This window comes from Simochromis diagramma, unplaced genomic scaffold (assembly GCF_900408965.1).
Source record: "Simochromis diagramma unplaced genomic scaffold, fSimDia1.1 OVJJ01000333.1, whole genome shotgun sequence".
Classification (NCBI taxonomy): Eukaryota; Metazoa; Chordata; class Actinopteri; order Cichliformes; family Cichlidae; genus Simochromis; species Simochromis diagramma.
This window is the reverse complement of record NW_024386765.1, coordinates 3,612,380-3,625,625: the sequence shown is the minus strand read 5'-3', so window position 1 is coordinate 3,625,625 and position 13,246 is coordinate 3,612,380. Positions and strand designations below refer to the sequence as shown.

At 42.2% G+C, this 13,246-nt stretch overlaps 1 protein-coding gene across 1 annotated transcript in view; it reads left to right on the top strand.

Moving 5' to 3' along the window:
- The window catches only part of spire2 (spire-type actin nucleation factor 2), a 49,933-nt gene that overhangs the window by 34,850 nt on the left and 1,837 nt on the right, over nt 1–13,246 (top strand). The window contains exons 9-14 of the mRNA XM_040036388.1: nt 1,285–1,507; nt 6,705–6,832; nt 7,495–7,632; nt 7,720–7,787; nt 8,744–8,771; nt 10,461–10,558. Of these exons, the coding sequence (XP_039892322.1) occupies nt 1,285–1,507; nt 6,705–6,832; nt 7,495–7,632; nt 7,720–7,787; nt 8,744–8,771; nt 10,461–10,558 (683 nt within the window). The remainder of the gene's footprint in view (nt 1–1,284; nt 1,508–6,704; nt 6,833–7,494; nt 7,633–7,719; nt 7,788–8,743; nt 8,772–10,460; nt 10,559–13,246) is intronic.

The window sequence follows — 13,246 nt, the reverse complement described above, 5'->3', positions numbered from 1 at the left end:
TGTGGCATTGTTTTCCTAAAGTATCATGCTTGTTTGGCTTTAAAACCTGAGAGCAGAAATGTCCACATGACACTTCCATCCAATCACATCAATACATTCCATCATCCTATAATTAAATATTTTGTCCTGATGAAAGTGGAAGAGACCACTGACGCCCACAGGGTACAAGCACACGAGATCCTAACCCAATCAAAGCACCAACTGTCAGAATATGTTTTGTAATAATAGTAGTTTTCCCTCTTTAAGACTTCCATAGACTTATGGCATTGTAGGATTTTGCTTTAATTTATCAAGTGTGTGTATATAAGGTGTGTCAGCTCATACATTAATATCAGAATGCTTATTTAATCCCACAAAACTGGACCCAATGCTGGCAGGCTCTCTTATGGTCTGTAATTGATACTCAGATTCAGAGAGCAACACTATGTTAATAAATCTCCTTAAATATATTTAAAAACGTGTTTTTAGTAACCTGTTGTCAAACTTTAGGGTGCAGCTCTCCTCACATCTTTCTTCCCACTCTGGGGTAAATTTCCCAGACAGGCCTGCATAGTGGTGTTAAATTTCTGTTTGACAGGCAAAAACTAATTTTCACTTCCTCCATTTTCACTCAAAAGCTAAATGTCACACTGAACTGATAAAATGCAGGAGAATGAAAGGGGATCCTCCTGCTTAAAACAAAAACAAAGAAAGAAAAAGCAGGTCATTTCAGGTGGAATTGCTACTGAGGAGTCTCCCATATTCCCATACAATATCCATCTGAGCTTAACGAATTGGTGAAGTAAACCAGTACTAAGTTAATAACCCGCTCTTGTGGTGCGTCTATAAAACTTCGCAGACTGTATATTGCTTGGACCCAAATGGGGTCCTGACCTTTAGGTTGAGAAGCTTTGAGGAAGACTAAAAGCTTCATAATTAAATTGAATGTTTGAAGGTTTTCGGAGTGAATCTGCTGTTCCTCCGTGTCAGCTGCTTCCTTTTTGGCGTTTTCCAGCCACATATCAAATTCAGTTTCCTAAAAACAGCAAATAACATATTAGTTAGCTTAGTTTTGCAAGGTACTGGATTTATTCTGTCCTGGGAACACACAGGATCCTGCAGGAAGAGCTGGAAAACACTGCTCAGGATAGATGCATCCTAAACTGTGAAGAAAATTGAGAATTAAAGCTGATAGATCATTATTATCTGGTGACTTCTCTTTACTTTCTTCCTGCTCATCTCCCTGGTCCCTCACTTTTCCTCCCCACCCCGAATCTTTCCTCACCCACCACCTTTCCACCAAAGGAGGAGGAGTCTCCAGATAACGGGGAGCTGCGGAGGACCGAGAGCTCCCCGATTCCTCTGAAAAGAGATCGGTCCTTTTCGGAGCACGACCTGGCTGTGCTCCGTGGGGAAATGCTTCCTTCGCTCTCTGAGTCGGCCCAGCTGAGCGGGGTGGTCAAGCTGAGGGTCGACAGGCCTCGATCCAGGACTCTAACCAGCGCCGGTGCTCCTCCTCATCACAGAGGTCAGAATGTCCTCTATGCTAGTACTCAAATGCGTAATTCTTTATGTCTCTAGGTGCTCTCTGGGGTTTTTTTCCAAACTATGTTGGTTACACACTACTCTCTAGAAAAACACTAATTGAAATTAAACTTTAAATGGACAGGTGCGTCTGAGTTGACAGGTACTGAACTGTTACCATATAACGATGGACCCTGACGAGCTGTGCTGTCTCATTCAGAGGACTGAAAAGAAGCTGTAATCAGTTTTCAGTACAGGACCACAGCTTGTTGTGTATTCAGCCTGCACTGAGCAGTGTGGCAGTGCTTCACAATCACCACCATTCAGAAGTTGTCTGTGAATTAATCCCAGCCAAGCACTGCAGCAGCTCATTTTAGGGGGTTAGAGCTTCCTGTTTGAAATAAAATCACTAGCGATATAAGCTGTTTTAAGAGTCTCCTTGTTATGAAAGTCTTCAGACTCTGATCCAGCCGTGGCTGATGATTCACCTGTCTGCAATGCTAAGTCTCCTCCCATAGGGGGAGACACAGGGCCAGTCTTTGAGCCTTCAAGGAGAAAAAAAAGTGGGATTAAGCTTGCACTTTTTGGTTTTCAGCAAGTTTCTAAACGTGACAGAGGACAAGTCCTGGGGTCTCATTTATAAAAGAGTGAATTAGTATCCAGATTAAAAGCATACAAAAATCAGATACGTGGATACATTCAGGCAAATACTCCTTAATAAATGTGTGCACGTGGATCAGCTTTGTATCCCACCCTCTAAACACCTACATTCAACCATAAACACCTCATGACTTTTAATACGTAAAAATGAGGCCGCTGATTGGTTCTTAAAATCACATTGACCTCTGGCACTCACCCACCCACGATATCATGTGATCAAAATCATCATTTGTAAATGTGATTTATACATGTTTGGTTTAACTGTAAACTTAGCCTACATTACTCATAATGAGGACGTGCAGTGTAATGATGTGCGAGAACTGCCACTGGCTTTATTTTCAGACTGTGCATATGTGACGTGCTGATGATGAGCCAGGTGAGGATGGCCAGTCTCCACTCGGTCCTGTGGGTCTGTGGGCAGTCACGTCCCCTGCAGAGAGTTTTGTTACTGAAGCTAAATGAAAATCTTTGAGTCATTCCAAATCACTCTAAAATACTTTAAAGTTGCGCGATGTTATCTTGCATTTAACCAGTGAAGGTAATTGTTGACTTGAGGTGAAAAGCACTCTGTGTATTGACATGTCAAGCTGCCAGACTTCCCTGAATCCTGCCATCGTTTCACCTGCTGTGAGCTACATGATGTGGAGAGCATGCAGTCCGATCAGCTCCTTTTTTTTGTGGGGTCCGTCATTAAGATGGAATATATCATAGTTTTAGTAGCAAAACATCACCAACTAAACTTCTAGGATTTTGAACTACAACAAGCACTGGTTACCTGGATCTTTTATCTGTTTTCTTATTGGCTAAACACTTAATGTCATCATGTGGGATAGGTGGCTCATCAAAACAGGTTATACTATATGAAATTCTCCAACTGAAAACATTTTTCTGCAGTGAATCATCAGGAAACAGAACGCGTCCAAGGAAGCTGTGTTTGTTTCTGTTACTCTTCGTCACCTGCATGAAATCTGTGCAGTCCTGCTGTTGAAAATGACAACAAATCCCATGATATTGATGCTCGGAAAAAAAGTTCTGACCAAAACCTTAATCGTGACACAAATCTGAAAGAGTTTATCAGCCCTGGAAACTTAATGTGGCTTTGTCTGCTCAATATCTGGCTCACCTCTCTGTATTATAACAATAATACTATATTCAACAATAGGGAACGTGTACACCATACAAGAAATATGAGTAAAGCAGTACAAAATAAGATGTAATATTGCGTAGTTCAGCGGTTAACAAGCACGACAGAGTTTAGCGCATTGCACAGTGTGGTTGAAACCTGAGATATATCAGGCCTGCCTAACGTATCTGTATACACACATTACAGGGAGTGCAGAATTATTAGGCAAATGAGTATTTTGTCCACATCATCCTCTTCATGCATGTTGTCTTACTCCAAGCTGTATAGGCTCGAAAGCCTACTACCAATTAAGCATATTAGGTGATGTGCATCTCTGTAATGAGAAGGGGTGTGGTCTAATGACATCAACACCCTATATCAGGTGTGCATAATTATTAGGCAACTTCCTTTCCTTTGGCAAAATGGGTCAAAAGAAGGACTTGACAGGCTCAGAAAAGTCAAAAATAGTGAGATATCTTGCAGAGGGATGCAGCAGTCTCAAAATTGCAAAGCTTCTGAAGCGTGATCATCGAACAATCAAGCGTTTCATTCAAAATAGTCAACAGGGTCGCAAGAAGCGTGTGGAAAAACCAAGGCGCAAAATAACTGCCCATGAACTGAGAAAAGTCAAGCGTGCAGCTGCCAAGATGCCACTTGCCACCAGTTTGGCCATATTTCAGAGCTGCAACATCACTGGAGTGCCCAAAAGCACAAGGTGTGCAATACTCAGAGACATGGCCAAGGTAAGAAAGGCTGAAAGACGACCACCACTGAACAAGACACACAAGCTGAAACGTCAAGACTGGGCCAAGAAATATCTCAAGACTGGTTTTTCTAAGGTTTTATGGACTGATGAAATGAGAGTGAGTCTTGATGGGCCAGATGGATGGGCCCGTGGCTGGATTGGTAAAGGGCAGAGAGCTCCAGTCCGACTCAGACGCCAGCAAGGTGGAGGTGGAGTACTGGTTTGGGCTGGTATCATCAAAGATGAGCTTGTGGGGCCTTTTCGGGTTGAGGATGGAGTGAAGCTCAACTCCCAGTCCTACTGCCAGTTTCTGGAAGACACCTTCTTCAAGCAGTGGTACAGGAAGAAGTCTGCATCCTTCAAGAAAAACATGATTTTCATGCAGGACAATGCTCCATCACACGCGTCCAAGTACTCCACAGCGTGGCTGGAAGAAAGGGTATAAAAGAAGAAAAACTAATGACATGGCCTCCTTGTTCACCTGATCTGAACCCCATTGAGAACCTGTGGTCCATCATCAAATGTGAGATTTACAAGGAGGGAAAACAGTACACCTCTCTGAACAGTGTCTGGGAGGCTGTGGTTGCTGCTGCACGCAATGTTGATGGTGAACAGATCAAAACACTGACAGAATCCATGGATGGCAGGCTTTTGAGTGTCCTTGCAAAGAAAGGTGGCTATATTGGTCGCTGATTTGTTTTTGTTTTGTTTTTGAATGTCAGAAATGTATATTTGTGAATGTGGAGATGTTATATTGGTTTCACTGGTAAAAATAAATAATTGAAATGGGTATATATTTGTTTTTTGTTAAGTTGCCTAATAATTATGCACAGTAATAGTCACCTGCACACACAGATATCCCCCTAAAATAGCTAAAACTAAAAACAAACTAAAAACTACTTCCAAAAACATTCAGCTTTGATATTAATGAGTTTTTTGGATTCATTGAGAACATGGTTGTTGTTCAATAATAAAATTATTCCTCAAAAATACAACTTGCCTAATAATTCTGCACTCCCTGTAATTTATACATGGGCTCTACTGCTGTTGGTCACCGTAGAGTCTGACCTCCTAAGTCTCTACTTCACACCGTGGGAGGACGTGTGTTGTCTGAAGTTAATATAAATGTATCAGATGGTATCGGATATATTGACAGCGTGTATTCAATTATTAGTTTGGCTTTGATTCACCGCCTCAACATCTGTGTCAGCAGGTTTCAAACGTCTCTGTGCATGGGTCAGATTTGTTGTACTGTACATTCTTGCATCAAGTTTGTCTTTATAAAAGACCCCGAGACCCTGGTCTGTAATAGATGTGTGAATTCAGAAGGACAAACCAAGCAAAAACCACAAACCTCCCTTGATCACCTTCTATCATTAAAAAAGTTTAAAACTTGGACATTTTTAATGCTTCTTTTAATGTGAATGTACAGACAGTAATAGCTGTCTGTACATTCACAGACATATGAAGAGCCACAAAGAGATGTGTGTTGATGAGCCTCCTGATGGCTTTCTCTTCATCACTGTATTTGAATGAAAAACGCCTCCGAACAGACATCAGACCCAACAAACTGAGTGCAGGGGATACTGAAGTCTTTTTTTAAGTTTCCACCTCTTCTGCCTCGAGGCCTGGAAGGAAAGCAGCAGTAAACAGTCATGACAAAACTCAGCATCTACTAATTACCGTTACGGCTACAAAACCAAAACTCTAGGAAGAAATGTTTATTCGATTCCCAACCCTCGGGGTAATGAAATGATTTAATGGTTTGGGAGACATTATGTCACCACTGCTTCCAATCTCCAACCTCGCTGAACCACCGTTACCTCACAGAACAGCTGTGTCAGTTCACCGCGCTGCAGCCTTGACTTGGATTCACGTCGGCCGTGGAACAGCTCAGAGATGGATTGTAATCAAATCAAGTGATTGGGTGAAGGAGGGTAGAAGCTAATGGCTTTGAATTGTGTGCTGCATGAAAGCCCCGGGAAGGATGTTATGTGTTTGATAGCCATGATTCGTGCATTAGCAGCCTCGGTGTCCATATCCAGAGGTAATTGTTTGAAAAACGATCCTGACTTTGATCCACTCTGCAAAGCCATCCACAGTGCTTATGTGCCATAAACATTACACTCAGCTGGACGATAGCAGGATTTTTAATTTGCAGTGCACAGCTCTGCCAATAGAGGACTCTCCGGCCTCAAGTGTGCCAGTGAGAGGAGGTAAGCCTATAAGCCGGCTGTCATCGGCAGCTGATCCAAATTATATGTGCTGATCATGTTTACTGGCCTGTTCCAGCCCTCCCATTGCCCTGTTTACTTTCCATTAGAGACAAATTGACACCTTCCATTTGCAGGATCGAAGAGGCACCCAGTTTAAACTGTGTGAGGTTTGCTGTGTTAAGAGCAGACCTCTCACCGTGATCTGAGTTACAGATGTAGCAGCATGGGCCAATCACTCCACTGAAATCAGATTAATAATAGATGACGACGTTCCAGTCGGATCGACAAACTCTCTGAAGGCCTGAGATCCGAGACGGGCCTGAATGAAAGAGGCTGATGTGTAATTCATGGATTCTTCAGACCGCGACTCGTGGCTTTCTCTCATTCACTTTCTACTGTCCTCAGCTCATTATTCCCTCTCTGTCTCATTCACTTTTCATTCATGTCCACGTGCCAGCCTCCTTCCCGGTTCACGGCTGGGTGCCGCCCTCTCCGGCCCGCCTGTCTCTGAGCTCGGTCGACGAGACTACAGAGGCATCCGAGACCGCGTTTGAGTCCAGAGCTGGAGACGAGCACCAGTGGATGGTGAGATGAAAACACTGCAGAGGCAGAGGATGGTCTGCAGAAATATTCATCCTGTCAAGCCAATTTTATCTGTTACTGAGCTTAGATTGGTGGGGTTATATCTCCATTTTTTTACTGTATAAAGTGCTGCAGTATCGATAATATTGATCTAAATCAACAGCAATGACTTTATTTTGAAAGTTGCCATATTCTTTTTCAAATGAAGGCTAATCCGTGCAGAAAAATGCCCGCCCCAAAAAACCTTTGCATGGGTGTGTACTGCTCCCTTCACAGATATGCACAACATGTATCCGTGCAGTAGAAAGGGAAGTTGGAGGCTCAGGTGCGAAACTGTGCAGGAGGACATGAGACTGGCAGATAGTTCAGTTTTGTAAAAGGAGTAGTACATACTGTTGTGTTGAAATGTTACATTTCTGGCAATTTCCTGCAAGGTTTAGTTAATCTTTTGAACACAAGTCTTTCATGTGTATGAAAAGACTTGTGTTCAGGAGCTTAAACTTTTCTTTGACTGTTTCACACAAGCATAAAACTGCAGGTGATAACATTTTGGTTTTAGTTTTCCTCTGTAATCTCTTATCTTTAGCTTTTTCTTTAAAATAAACCGTGGACAGGAGCTCAGAATGATGGGTTTCCTCTCTTTAACTGCTCTCGGTTGTGTTCAGGATGAGTTCAGCCACCCTGTTGAGAGCCTCGCCTTAACCGTGGACGAGGTCATCAACGTGCGGCGAGTACTGGTCAAAGCGGAGATGGAAAAGTTTCTCCAGAGCAAAGAGCTCTACAATAACCTGAAGCGGGGGAAGGTAACAGTGCAGAACTTCTCTCAGTGCAGTGTTTCTTTGTGCTGTTGACACTAACGGGATTCACTGACTGTGAGTGTGTGTTCTCAGGTTTGCTGCTGCTGCAGAGTGAAATTCCCCCTCTTCTCGTGGCCGTCTACCTGCTTACTGTGCAAAAGGTATGAAGGAAGTCTTTCATTCTCTTGTTGATGTTTAAACGTTTGTTCCAAGGTTGCAGCTGAAACATGAGTCTCCACAAATCAATACCCGGGCATATTTACAGTCCATGCGGAAAGTATTCACAGCACTTCACTTGTTCCACATTTTGTCAAATTACGGGCTTATTCCAAAGTGCGATTCATTTTTTACCTCAGAAATCTACTCACAATATCTCATAAAGACAAAGTGAACAAAGTTTGCTGTGATGTATGAAAATAAAAGAACTAAATATAACATGTGCATAAGCATTCAGCCTTTGTGGTACTCAGTTACACGCTTAGCACACATATATGTTGGCAGTTTCTTCCATTCTGCTTTGCAGAGCCTCTCGTGCTCCATCAGGCTGGATGGGGCACGTCGGTGCGCGGTCATTTTCAGATCTTGCCAACGATGTTCAATTGGCTTCAAGCCTGGGATCTGACCGGGTCACTCAAGGACATTCACACAGTGGCCCTGAGGCCACTTCTTTGTCTGGGCTGTGTGTTTAGGGTGGTTGTCCTGTCAGAACATGAAGCTTTGTCCCAGCCTGAGGTCCAGAGCGCTCTGGAGCTGCTCATTCTTGCATTCATTCTTCTCTACTCTCCCAGTTCCTGCTTCCTGCCATGATGGAGACCACTGTGCTTACTACGACCTTCAGTGCCACTGATTTTTTTTCTGTACCCTTCACATTTATGCTCCCACTAATCACTACTGAATTCAAATGTTTTCATGCAAGAGATTGGAACCAGGGACCGTGCTGTGACTGTGCTGCACCTCCAAATGCTACAATTAGGGATTATTAGAACAAGTAGCATGAGAACAGGTCTTACCGGGGTGGGGGGTTTATAGCCATCAGAGCGGCCTGTTCCCGCTTAAGCAGTAGGAAAGTGTGCAGACATGTGTGCTGTAGTAGTAAAATCTTTTCTTTTTCTCCCAGATCTGTCTGCAGCTCCTGCAGTGCAAAGGTAACTTTCTAACTTTCAAATCTTTTCTTTTGGCTCTGTTTTTATTGTGCTGTGTAAGATTTTGTACTCAGCCTTTTTAGCCTCGCTTTTCATGTCATTACTTTTACTGCTGTAGTTTTTAATTTTTCTGTTCATACATGTTATGTCATTTAATACCAGGTCTTTTTAATTAAAGTATATAAAGTTATATAATGTTTTCACATCTGAACTGTCATTCTTACACACTGTGAATTGTTAAGTTAAAAAATATTTCTACAAAAAATGAAAAACAAATTTTATTTTTAACATAAAACAGTGTAATAACTGTTTTATGTGTAAGTTTAAGTGTAGTAACTCCCTTTAAAGCCGTTTTAGTCAACTTTCTTCTTATTGGCTGCTCCTCATAAACAGAAGGTTTTGGCACGGAGTGGGTGGAGCTTCTGCACTCACAGACAGAGCTGTGTGCAGTGAGTGTCACCATTATATTCATAATAAAATTTGTTGTAATTTTTTTTTCATATAAACACAAAAAGAAAGGCAATGTTAGTTTGGTTGATTACACTCTTGGTTGTATGCTTCTTCTTGGCAAATCTTATGTCTTAAGTCTTAAAACTGTTGGAAACACGATTGTAGGTCGAGTAGCAGAGTAGAGTATGTGCGTTGGACCTATGAGAAACTTGCTAAATCTTCTCTGCCAATGCCAAACTGCTTATTCTGCCATTAGCTCTTGTTTTGAGCTTCTGGAGACCGTCAGATGTCTGACTGGCGCCTGATTAGCTCCGTTCAGCATTGAGTTCAGACTCTGCCTACGGCCACTGGATCATCAGAGTGTGGAGTGGACTGATAGAGTAACAGCTTTTAATGGAGGCAGCGCAATGCTGTGGGGTGGTATCTCCCTCACTGGAAATACAAGGCTTGTCATCACTGCAGGCGATCTCAGTTCAGAGAGATATCTAGATGAGATTCTGCAACGTCTATGATGTCTGGGACTCTATGCTCTACAGAGCGGGGTTCATCAGAGGCTACCTCTGATAGGGGAGTGGAGAGGATGAAAAGGCCATTTAAGGGGAAATAAGCAGGCTTTGGTAATGGTATAAGATTTATTGCCAAGAAGCATTGTTACAACAAAGAACTTGCATTTAAAGGGCTACATTTCAATGAGAATAAACATATGAAGTCATTTATGCTTCAGGTTGACCTGTTAAGTAAAGCTATGTGGAGCTTTTACATGTAAAAAGAGAAAGAAAGAGGCTGCTGGAGCTGCTGCAGAAAGGGGTTAAATGACATATTTTAGTGCTTATTAACACATTATTTGAGCCTGGTTGTCATTTCTATTGACGTCACTTCTTCTTCTTTTGTTCTTTTGCTGGTTTTGATTTGTTGCCTCAGTCCCGGACCGTGTTGGATGTGTGGTTCTGTGCTCTGTAGGTTTGGATTTTGTGTGATTTGTGTGCTGTGGCTAATTTGTGTGTGTTGTTTTTTTACAGTTGTGGTTAGTTTTTATTGAAATATGTGCATTTGCTTATTGTTGCTCTGTGACTGTGCGGCTCGTGGCCTTGATGTTCGTGTGTTTTGAATCTCTATTGTCGTAGAGGCTAGAAATACTTGTAATGTGAAAGTCATCTGCAGTGCCTCCCACCACAGGCTCTCTCGGTTCTCTTTCCTCTGCCTGATTGTTTTTCCTCTTGGTCTGCCTCTTCTGTGCTCCAGATGAAGATACCCTCAAAGAAGATGGCCCACATTCCTGTGTACACTGTGGGCTTTCACAGCACTCCAAAGAGCCATGGACAAAAAAGCCAAGTCTACAAGTGAGTCTGTGTTTGTCTTCAATAGCTGAGTCTGTTTATTGTAGAGAAGATTATGAAGCTGGCTGAAAATAAAACGACAGTTTTCTTCTGAAGTATGCACTGAGGACCAGGAGAAAGATCAAAAGAAATGTGAAAAGCATACCTAACATACCTTCCTTTCCAAATCTAGCTGATGAGTTTCCTATGGAGGCTTTGCCTGTTGCAGAGCTCTCAAAAAGGGGTGCAGTTTGCACCGTCGACAACCACTGTCCCCTAAAATCTACATGAGAGGGGGATTTGGGAACGGCTATGATAGCCAAGCAGTAGAGGCCTGGCAGGGGCACACACCGCCTCGATCTCTGCCAGACATGGCCTTTTTTAATTAAAAGCTTCGTTTTTCTAACATCAAACTCTCTAAAATGTCCCTAGATGTCGATCTCACATTTTTGGTGTCTGGCACCTTTCACTGGCAGTGTCCTGATCTGCTCTTTTATTATTTTATTATATATAATTTATTTTTTTGGAATGGCAGTTCAGACAGACCCGCTGACAGCCACACCATGTGGGGAGAAGAACCACAGGAACCTCTCAGGAACTTAACTCAAAATAGCAAGTCACTGTTTCTCCTTTGTTAGCACAGAGGCTTATTCTCTTCAAACACTTTTGTGTTTTAGAAAGCAACTAAAATATGTTTGAGTGGTGTGGCTCAAAATAAGCAGGTGTTAAACGTAAAGTTCCTGTTGGAGTGTCTGCTGCTGCAGATGTTTGCAGCTGCTGCAGATGTTTGCAGCTGCTGCAGATGTTTGCAGCTGCTGCAGATGTTTGCAGCTGTCGCAGCCTTCCACATCTTTCATTTCAAAAAGTAGCATCAAGATGATTTCAGTAAACAAAAAATAAACCAAAAACTAAAACTGGATGTGAAAAACGAAAATAAAAAATAAAAACTAGACTTAACAAGATCATTCCAGTTTGTTTTATTTTGTTAACTTTGAAAACTGACTAAACTAAAATAAAAAATATACCAAGGAAATGTTTTAGTATCTGTCTGATGATGGATGTGTTAATATAGACTCTGGATGTCTATACATGATTATATATATTATATATATGCTCTTTGTTTTGATTGTGATACCTGCACTGATTTGCCTTCTATACATGTATAATTAAAAAGACTAAAACTAACTGAAACAAGAAAATCTGCTGTGGCAGACAAACTGAACTTAACCCTCTCAGGCTCAAATTAAACTTTGTGTTGCTAATGCACAACCAAGACCTGCAGTAACATGCAGTCCTTCTGAGTAAAAAAAAACTCATAAAATATGTATGTGGGGTAATCAGGTTGTTAGTTTTTAACTGGTGCAAATCGGCAACGCCTGCCTCGAGAGGGTTAAAACAAAAATTCTAAATAAAAATAAAAACTAATGAGAAAACTATAATAACTCTGGTTGCCATTTTCTGAGAACATTAACTTAGAATTGGAACTTCAAGGCTCCCACTGTCCCAGGCAATGCCTGCTGCCCCTCTGCAGGCTTCAGGAAAGAAAGGAAAGAAAGCCCCGATTCAAATGAGGAGCTGGCAGAAGAGAAAAATGTTTTCAGGTTTTGTTTTATTTTTAAATGTGAATAATGCAGTGCTACATAGAATACTAAAGGAGCAGAACAGGTCCTCTTTAACATGTTTACAGCCTTAGTTTAAGCTCGTCAAAGCTGATAAGGAAGTTCAAAGGTTTAATCCCTGTAAGGCCTGGACCCTGAAACAATTGCCCCAAAATTCAAATTTTTAAAAAATAAATTTAATATTAATTTGCATATCTGAGGTTTAATTTGTATCATATCTGCTACTTCTGGCATTTTTGTGCAACTTATTGCACAGACAGATACATGGGTCTCAAAAACCCATGTAGCAAATATGAAACACCTGGCGTAGCTAAGCTAGGTTAAGTACTACCTTCTGAGCTGCACACCTTTTTGTTTCCAAACCTGAGGCCAACCTGACATTTGGACTCCAACACACCAGTTTCCCCACAGTGTTGTCATCCGCTCACTGCTCAGGTTCAATCCCGAGACAGTGGACACCTAGACGGAAAAACAGGTCAAATCTATTTAAGTCTGCCTCTAACTCAAGCCAATGACTGCTAACCTTCTCGAGCCTAAGCAGCACCAGCCTCTGTGCTTACCTCAACCAATCGCAGATTGCCTACTCAATCCAATCACCAACTTCCACCTACCTCCCCCTCTCTCTCTCTCTCTTTAGTTATGTAATCAGTGCAGTGCCTCTTCCAGGGCCTCTAAGCAGCCATTATGTAATAATTACCCAGCTGTCATCAAAATCCTCGCTGCTTTTGGCCCTGTGAAGACAGAAGTGGAAGAGAGCGTGGACAGAGAGAGCCAAACAGCGAGCTGACGAGAGAAATGGGCCACTGGCGTGGTGCTGTGCTGAGCCGCTCTCTAACACCTGTCACCAAGACCCGACCATGCGGCTCCGTGCACAGAAACACACAGAGTTTTGTAACAGCGAGTTGTTTTGTTTTTGTTTTTTTTCAATCAGAGAAGCTGACCTTAATCTCCTCGTTAGTGACTGTGATGCCCCAGCGCTGCTGCATGTCTGTGTTTATATTTCAGCCACTTTGGATAAGCTTGGAAAGATCTAGTGTAGCTCCATCTTTCCAGATGTTCAGCTGATGTGTCTCTGCTGAGCAGCCATTGTTGT